Consider the following 8415-nt stretch of genomic DNA (forward strand, 5'->3'; position numbering starts at 1 on the left):
TACTATGGCGACAGGGCAACAATAAAATAAATCCTATCCCTAGAATAAATAAAATGGGGGATCCGGTCACTCAAGAAGACAAACAGCAGCTATATGCATGGATAGACGAGGTGCCTCTCTCAAGACAAAAAAAGAACATCTCTAGGGACTTCAGTGATGGAGGTAATGCTGTAATTCATTTCTAAAATACTAATTTTAAAAAATTAATCATAAACACAGTGATGGCAGCCGAACTTGCACAGCACTTCTTTCCAAACATGGTAGAGCTCCACAACTATCCCCCGGCCAATTCAACGACCCAGAAACTCACCAACTGGAGGACACTTAATCGTAAGAGTGAGGGGGAGACCTTTCAAGACATGATAATGAATGTTGATACTGCTGTGTGGGCTAAAAATTTAAAATTAATGTGATTCTTTTGTATTCCTGCAGGTAAAGTATTCATGAAGTTAGGGTTTGATGTACCAGACCCTGTACTGCAAGAGGTGGTTGCTAGTAAACCTGGGGTAATAGAATATATCCTTAATCATTTCAAGAAAAAGGTACTTTTATACATGTAGACTACAGTGTATATGTAATTTGCAATTTTTCAAGCTTTTTGCATATGTAAAATGCATTTTTTCAAGCTAAAAATGCATTATCAATAAGAAAAAAGTTGCAAAAATTATTATTTTCCTTGTACAGATAGAGCAGGTAAAAGCAAAAGAGGCAGCGTCACAAATATCAGTTTTTCCTAGAAACTATGAAGACGTACTTTCCAGTGGAATTCAGCAGGTGGGTGGGCGTCAATTAGAACTGACAATACTCTCTCGTTATCAGGCTCTCAGCCATCAACACTCAATCACTTCACCTACCCACTCCACCATCACCACACACCTACCACCGATAGTTAACAGTCACGGGAAACCCTCTCAAATACCGCGCCCGATTCAATCCGGAGACCAAAGAAAGAGTCACTTGCCTCCAGTGAATAATCAAGTGGCAATGGCATCGTATCCTCAAGGAGCAGCAAGAGGAGGAGGAGGAGGAGGACAGCAGATACATAGAATGAGTGAACATTCAAAACTACCAGCGATTAAAGACACCTCAAAAAAGAAATACTACAGCGGGTATGTGGCCAGATGTTATGATCACATGAGGGATTCTAATGTTCTTCTGTAATGTTCTTTTTAGCGTATTCTTATTTAAAAGTACAGATAATAATATGATTTTATTCATTCAATAGGTCAAGGGAATCAAGAATTAATGTTGATTCACATGCAGCACTTAATTCGGGATTAGCAATAGCAGAAAAGGATCAAATCATAATGGAACTACAAGAAACGATTCAGGTAAACCATTAATTACTATTACTATTATTATAATTAATTTCTTTCTCTTAGTTATTAACTATGAAAGTGAACAGATTAGAACACTTGATAAGAGTGAAGGACATAAAAATACAAGAAATGGAGAAAATAATGAGAAAATGATTATTATCATCACCAATGACTCCTTTTCTATGTTTTTAACACAATTATTATCTCCTCATTCATTCATTAATGGCTCTCTCTCTTTCTTTCTTTGTTTCTCCCCTCTCTCTTTCTCTTTCTTTCTCCCTCTTTCTACTTATAAAACAGGTTCTGGCTATTATTCATTTTCTAATCACAAAAACATATTTTATTTATCATACACCTTTTTCGAAAACATCGGAGACCCCCCTACAACAATAGGGGCTCCCGTAAAGTCTCTGTCCATGCAAAATTTTAAATCCTCGGGCCCGATACTCTCTGAACTCATTCCCAATCTTTGAAGGATCTTAGAACTCGAGTCTGGAATTATAGGACTGAGAAGGATGCTACAAAGTCTAAGAGTCTCCATTGATACTGCAAGGACTGTACCCAAATGAGCATGAGAGTCGGGATTAGGTACTAGAGTCCACGGCTTGTGTCTACCAAAAAATCTGTTGGCCTGAGAAAAGAAAAAAAAGAAAAATATTAAAGTTAATATTTAGTTTCAACTTGCCATATGGAGACACTCCATAATTGAGCTAATCCCCCGACCAAACTCGTAGGAACTATAACAATTATTGACAGTTGTGCTTAGTCTCTGTAAAGACTCCAATAGCTCCTTGCCATCTTTCATGAGGTGGTTAGGATCAATACATAACTTGATTTCAGGTGGGTGGAGCTTAGTGGCTGTGGCACGAGAGAGGAGGTTGCCGAATGTATCTGCCAAGTCAGCATTTGCTAGCTGAGCAAGACGACTATCATGATAATCTAATTTTAAAATGTAATAATAATAATAATAATAATAATAATAATAATAATAATAATGTTTTCTATTTGTTTTCTTTATAAGCTCTCCTTTTTTGTTTTATCATAGATTGTATATAAAGCTGCTTATTTTTTGCTGTTGTGTTAATTTTTTAATAGCTATAGTAATAATAATTATTATTATCAATGCTTGCCTCCATCGTGATGTAGTGAACCCTCTTTTAATAAGAAATATCGTAGCTTATCTGCTCCATGTGTCTCTAATCTGTCAAACGGATCAACGACATTACCTTTACTCTTTGACATCTGAAAAGAGAAAAAAAAGAGAGAAGTAACATACCATGTAAAACAAGATTTTTGGATAATGTTCATGCAGCTTTTTGTTAGTGGGTTATCAAGTTGCTCAAAAATTGCGCAAAAGCCCTGTTCAGGATATTTCAACAAAATCACTAGAAGCAAATTTTTCATTTTCAAAATCATTATACATGTTCTTATGTTGTGTAAAAACTTTGAGCTGATTCCGATTAAAATTAGATTTTTTTTACAAATTATTAAAGTTGTTCTATAGAAAAAAAGGATAAACATAAATTCCCATACTTTGCTCTTATCCATAGTCCAGTGAGAGTGTACTACTATTCTAGAGGGTAGCTCTACATCCAGTGCCATTAAAAAAGACGGCCAATAGATGCAATGAAACTTCATTATATCCTTTCCAATAACGTGATCAGTTGCAGGCCACAAGTGACCAGGGTTAGGGTAGCCCGAAACTGTGAGGTAGTTGACTAGTGCATCCAACCATACATACACCTGGGGAAAAGAGAGGAAGAGGGAGGAAGAGGGAGACGGAGGGAAAAGAGGTTTTGATAACAATTTCTTAGCTACTAGTATGTATTAATCAAGAACAGGATTATACATGCAGTATTGCAGTCCAATGTCAAAAACCAAAAAAATCTGTTTACATGTATGATCAATTCCCATAAAATTATGAAGGTACATGTACCTGTATGTATACCTACATATATAATGGATTGGTTCTCTTACAGTATGTTCCTCATCATTGGGTACTCTTATTCCCCACTGCAAACGAGACAGAGGTCTTGAAACTGAGAGGTCATTCAGTCCGCCTTCTTCAGTGAGATATCCAATAACAAAGTGTCGAGCATAATCAGGAATAATGGCTATAAATGAAAGAGAGAGAGAGGTCAAATTTAAAATTAAGAAGAATACCGGACTAACGATAAGGCTTTTTTGTGATCCACTTAAGCAACCTCTCTCTAAACAAAGACAACTTAAACATGTAATTCTCCTCCAACGACCATTCACATTTATGACCCGTTTCCTTGGAAACCTAACAAATAATTAATTAGTGTGGTTGGGTGCGTGCGCGGATATAAAATGGCTGACTTTTGAGCCTGGCTCATCTCCATCAGTTAATTGCGAGTCCAAGAGGAAGGTTTCATCAGGAACTGAATACCAGCCCTCATATGTGGACTTGCATAAGTAACCTTTATCATGTAACTGAAGCTATGGATGAAAGATAAAATAAACTTTTTTTATATAGCAGTTTTAAAATTATGCTTTACCCAAATACTCTGTACCAGTCTTTCATGAGTCTCGTCGGTAGTTCGGATGAAATGCGTATAATCAATGTTACCAGCATCAAACAAAGCCTTGAAACAAATTAATAGATTAATATATTAAAGGAATAGTTCTTACCCTGAATCTCTGAGATACTAAATCACATAGAGACTGGGTTGGCATTCCACTCTCTGTTGCTGCTCTTTGCACCTTGAGTCCATGTTCATCAGTGCCAGTTGATAGTATTGCTTTATCGGTGGACGTGCCCATTGTCAGTTTTTGCCAACGATGAGCAGCATCAGCAAGGAAAGCAGTGTAAAGATGACCAATGTGTGGATCTGTGATCATAAAGATGGACGTCTGAACAAATAAATCATAGTCTCATACGTGTACATGGGATAATGGCAAATGAGGCAAAAATGAAAAGGAGAGAATTCTCCATTTTAATATTTTTTCCTGATACATATACATGATTTTATGTTGCATAGAAAGTTTGATTTGATTCCAATCAAATTTGAAATTTTTATGAATTCTTGAAGTTGCTCTAAAATCTGGTTAAAGTCCCTGTACTATAGTACATGGTCTCGGGCCAAATTTCGCCAAAAAATCAAAAGGAGAGAATTCTCCATTTTTATATTTTTTCCTGATACATATACATGTTCTTATGTTGTGTAGCAAGTTTGAGCTGATTCCAATCACATTTAAATTTTTTATAAATTTTTAAATTTTCTAAAAAAATTAGGCTAAAGACCCAGTACTATAGTACTTGGTCACAGGCCAAATTTCATCAATTAATGTGATGCATAATACATTTCCATTAACTTTAATGTGCTCAGTTCTTATTTTATTGTTTTTTAACAAACAAAAGCAATAAAATAGGCAAAATGTGATAAGCAAGTCCTGATATTATTATATATTACTTTAGTTTACAACACTAAATACACAAGCCAAAATACAAGTGATAAGACAAAGTGAGAGTTGTGTTGAAGGTCTAACACCAACTTAAAAACTCACTTGCGTTAACATAAAATATTGGAGTTGTTATGAAAGACTTTGATAAGATTTTCCCCAAAACTACCATTGTGACAGCACGTGGACGTGAACAAAGAGTTAAAATAAAATACGGGCGTGGCTAGCTTTAGTAGACAGCTGACGTCGACCAATCGGCTAGCTTCACGTGTAAGTGATCCCGCCTTAACCTTCAGCTCCCGCCACATCATCTCTGACATTCTTTGTGTATTCATAAAGAGAAAAGACCTAGAGAAACACAGGAGAAAGTTTAAAGATGATGAAAAGTAAATAGAAATTTTGTGACCTCACATTTTAATTTCCCCCCCAGCATTATCATCATTATTATTATTATTGACTGTGTCATTGGTTCATGGAGTGTATGACTCTTCTGATGATGTCATTGAACTAACTCCAAAGAACTTTGACTCTCAAGTGATGAATGGGCCAGAAATATGGGTCGTCGAGTTTTATGCTCCATGGTACGTTAGGAAATAAAGTTGACGGCTAAATTAAAATTAGGTTACCTGTTAAATGTGTGAATCATTTGCACTATAACAGCTACTTCTAACTAACCTATATGTGGAAATTTTTGAGGGGATATATTTTCACGAATGATGAATTTTCAGGATTTTGCGAGGCCAATTTTTCACGAATTGTTTTAAAGTGCCACCATTTTGTAATAATTTTGAGAGTTTAAATTAATTTTTTGTGTGTTTTAATTTCACAAATGACCCCTCATTTCACAAAATTCATGGAAATTTATCCCCTTAAAAATTTCCATGTATAGGGTATTTATCTATCAATTGATTTTATACTTACATGTATCCTCAAATAACGTCCTCAAATAAAAACCAGTCTCAAAGTATATAGTAAAGGAGACCCCTCATATAGAAGCCTGTGATGAAGCTTGTGTCCAAATTAAAGATAGGAATTTAAGCCAGAGCTACTCTAAGGATTTGATCATTCATTTTGTAGGTGTGGTCACTGTCAGGCCTTGGTACCAGAGTACAAGAAGTTAGCTCGTGCCTTGAAAGGTATCATTAAAGTCGGTGCCGTTGATGCCAGCGAACATCAGTCACTCGGAGGGAGGTTTGGAGTCCAAGGATTCCCAACCATCAAAATGTTTGGAGGGAACAAGAACAAACCAAGAGACTATCAAAGTAACTGAAATTATTATTATTTTGTTGTTATTATTTAAAATTGATCCTAGCGTAAATTAATACTGTTATATACAACGTAGAAGGGAAAGATAGGGAAAAGAAGCTAAATAATGCTAAACTACCATATAGCCAACAAAATTTGCAAGGGCTGTAAATTTCGGAGATTTCACGATTTTTTTGAAGATTTGTGAAAATTGCTTCTGTAAAAATCAAATTATGGCAGATGGTATAAATTCACAAAAATTAAATCCTTGAAATAGAGTTTTAGGAAAATTTATAGCCCTTGAAAATTTTGCGCTATATGGTACACTATTTTAAAATTATTTTATTTTGATTTTCTCTGACCTGCTAGGTGAGCGCAAAGCAGAAGCCATGATGTCACAAGCCCTTTCATTTGCAAGGGAAGTGATGAACGAGAGATTGGGAGGGAAAAGTGGAGGAGGAGGAGGAGGGAGAGGAGGAGGAGGAAGGGGAGGAGGAAGCAGTGGTGGTGGTACTCCTGATGATAAAGACGTTATACAACTCACCGATTCTAATTTTGAGGATAAGGTTCTTGGCAGCGATGAGATGTGGCTCGTTGAGTTCTTTGCCCCTTGGTGTGGCCATTGCAAGAACCTTGCTCCTGAATGGGCCAAAGCCGCCACACAGCTCAAAGGAAAGGTCCATGTTGCAGCTGTCGATGCCACTGAGCATAGAGTCCTTGCTAGCCGTTTTGGTATTCAGGGCTTCCCAACTATAAAGTTTTTTAATTCAGGGAAGAAGGATTGGGATGGAGCAGAGGACTATACAGGTTCGTATGTACTCTTGTCACATTCTCTTCTCTTGTACACTTTTTGTGTCCTTTCCTCTTAAGACTATATTATGAATCCTCTCTTTTTTTAAAAAAGGTGGTCGCACTGCTGATTCTATTGTTGCTTGGGCGATGGAGAAATGGGAGAAGGAGCAGCCTCCTCCTGAAGTGTATCAACTAACGTCACAGACTGTCATGGACTCTTGTGCTGAGAAGCAGCTCTGCTTCATATCATTCCTACCCAACATACTAGACAGCATGGCATCAGGAAGGAACAGATACCTTGAAATAGCAAGATCTGTCGGTATGTGTAATTGTGTATAAAATTATATAGCAACTGTTATTATTATTATGAAGTACCGTACAAGGTGATTTATTGATGGGAGTGATATTTAGTAAATTTGCCTGTGGAAAGAAATTGGTAGATTTTATATCGGTGATTTTGTGCCACGTGCTATTGAGCATGCTCAGATTGAAACAAAATGGCGGTTTTATATTGGTGATTTCTTTATAAAACCGCCAATTGCCAATATTAATTCCTCGCCAATAAATCATGTTGTACTATATATGCATGTATAATTATTGAATTAATGTATCATTTTCAGGTGAACAGTACAAGCAGAGGTCGTTTGGGTGGGTGTGGCTGGAGGGTGGAGCTAACTCTAAATTAGAGGAGGCACTTGAAGTTGGTGGGTTTGGTTACCCAGCTCTTGTCGCTGTTAACGGTCGTAAAGGTGCTTACTCTGCACTCCGTGGCCCGTACTCATACGATGGCATTAGATCATTTGTTAGGTATTATTAATTAGATGGGTGTGGCTTGTTTTAATTAATTAATTTCAGAGAGCTGATAGCAATGAAGAGTCCCATTGTATCGATAAGAGGTGGTAAGCTTCCGGCTATTGAAGATTCTGAGCCATGGGATGGAAAAGATGGAGTTGTACGTTAAAATGTTTGTCTGTAATTAATTTTGTTTCCTTTATATAGTACAAGGTGAAATGACATAATATTGCCTTTGAGAAAATTACCAATATTTTAGCTTGCCTATTAAATAAAACATGACTGCAAAATCATCAGAATAAATCTGCAGTATTTAATTTTTGAAAAATCAAAAAACTTTTACCAACAATCTTGTATCTTATACTAGCACTTCATTGCCCTTTTTGCTTATTATTATTATTATTATTATTATCACTATAATTACTATTATTTTAATATCATTTTAATTTTCCTTTTAATTTTCAGTTGCCTGTTGATGATGATGATATTGATTTGTCTGATGTTGTCTTAGACGATGAACCAACTAAAGAAGAATTATAAAGAGAAGAGAACTCGTTTTGTCATTATTAGCAGTTTTGTAAAGTTTTACTCTTTTTTGAGCCTAACATTTTTGCTTCTTTTATTTAAGACTGGATAAGGGGCATAGCTTCACTATTAATTAACTAGGTCACAATGCACACGAATGCGTGGGAGGTACTTCTTATGAATGCAAAATTATTATTAAAAAGATAGCACAAAAGAAATTTAAAAAAAACAATAATAATTTTAAAATGAGCAACTGCTATCATTCTGTTAAGGACTATAAATCAAGTTCTTTATTTAGCTTAGCCTTTGCTTTGCCCAG

At 35.9% G+C, this 8415-nt stretch overlaps 3 protein-coding genes across 4 annotated transcripts; 2 read left to right on the forward strand and 1 right to left on the reverse strand.

Annotated features, from left to right (window-relative positions):
• Positions 1 to 10: 10 nt before the first annotated feature.
• LOC100638138 (sperm flagellar protein 1-like) lies at positions 11 to 1671 on the forward strand. The gene is made up of 7 exons (XM_019999463.1): positions 11 to 162; positions 220 to 330; positions 433 to 542; positions 685 to 774; positions 820 to 1109; positions 1226 to 1331; positions 1383 to 1671. The coding sequence occupies exons 1-7, from the start codon at positions 54 to 56 to the stop codon at positions 1470 to 1472; spliced, it is 906 nt and encodes a 301-aa protein (XP_019855022.1). The 5' UTR covers positions 11 to 53; the 3' UTR covers positions 1473 to 1671.
• LOC100638267 (methionine--tRNA ligase, mitochondrial-like) lies at positions 1621 to 4935 on the reverse strand. 2 transcript variants are annotated; one of them, XM_019999460.1, is made up of 10 exons: positions 4848 to 4935; positions 3972 to 4171; positions 3839 to 3925; positions 3660 to 3779; positions 3492 to 3603; positions 3297 to 3433; positions 2853 to 3062; positions 2450 to 2561; positions 2005 to 2258; positions 1621 to 1950 (listed from the first exon to the last, which is right to left on the reverse strand). In XM_019999460.1, the coding sequence occupies exons 1-10, from the start codon at positions 4912 to 4914 to the stop codon at positions 1660 to 1662; spliced, it is 1590 nt and encodes a 529-aa protein (XP_019855019.1). In that variant the 5' UTR covers positions 4915 to 4935; the 3' UTR covers positions 1621 to 1659. The 2 variants fall into 2 exon arrangements, with proteins under 2 accessions (XP_019855019.1, XP_019855020.1); XM_019999461.1 differs by having other exon boundaries at positions 3972 to 4193; positions 4848 to 4931.
• Positions 4936 to 5000: 65 nt separating this feature from the next.
• Positions 5001 to 8200, forward strand: LOC100638395 (probable protein disulfide-isomerase A6). The gene is made up of 8 exons (XM_003388321.3): positions 5001 to 5128; positions 5173 to 5323; positions 5820 to 6004; positions 6357 to 6794; positions 6892 to 7098; positions 7400 to 7586; positions 7635 to 7731; positions 8037 to 8200. Exons 1-8 carry the CDS (start codon positions 5119 to 5121, stop codon positions 8109 to 8111), a joined length of 1350 nt encoding a protein of 449 aa, XP_003388369.1. The 5' UTR covers positions 5001 to 5118; the 3' UTR covers positions 8112 to 8200.
• The last annotated feature ends 215 nt before the right edge of the window (positions 8201 to 8415 follow it).

Source organism: Amphimedon queenslandica, unplaced genomic scaffold, assembly GCF_000090795.2.
Source record: "Amphimedon queenslandica unplaced genomic scaffold, v1.1 AMPQUscaffold_13267, whole genome shotgun sequence".
NCBI classification, from domain to species: domain Eukaryota; kingdom Metazoa; phylum Porifera; class Demospongiae; order Haplosclerida; family Niphatidae; genus Amphimedon; species Amphimedon queenslandica.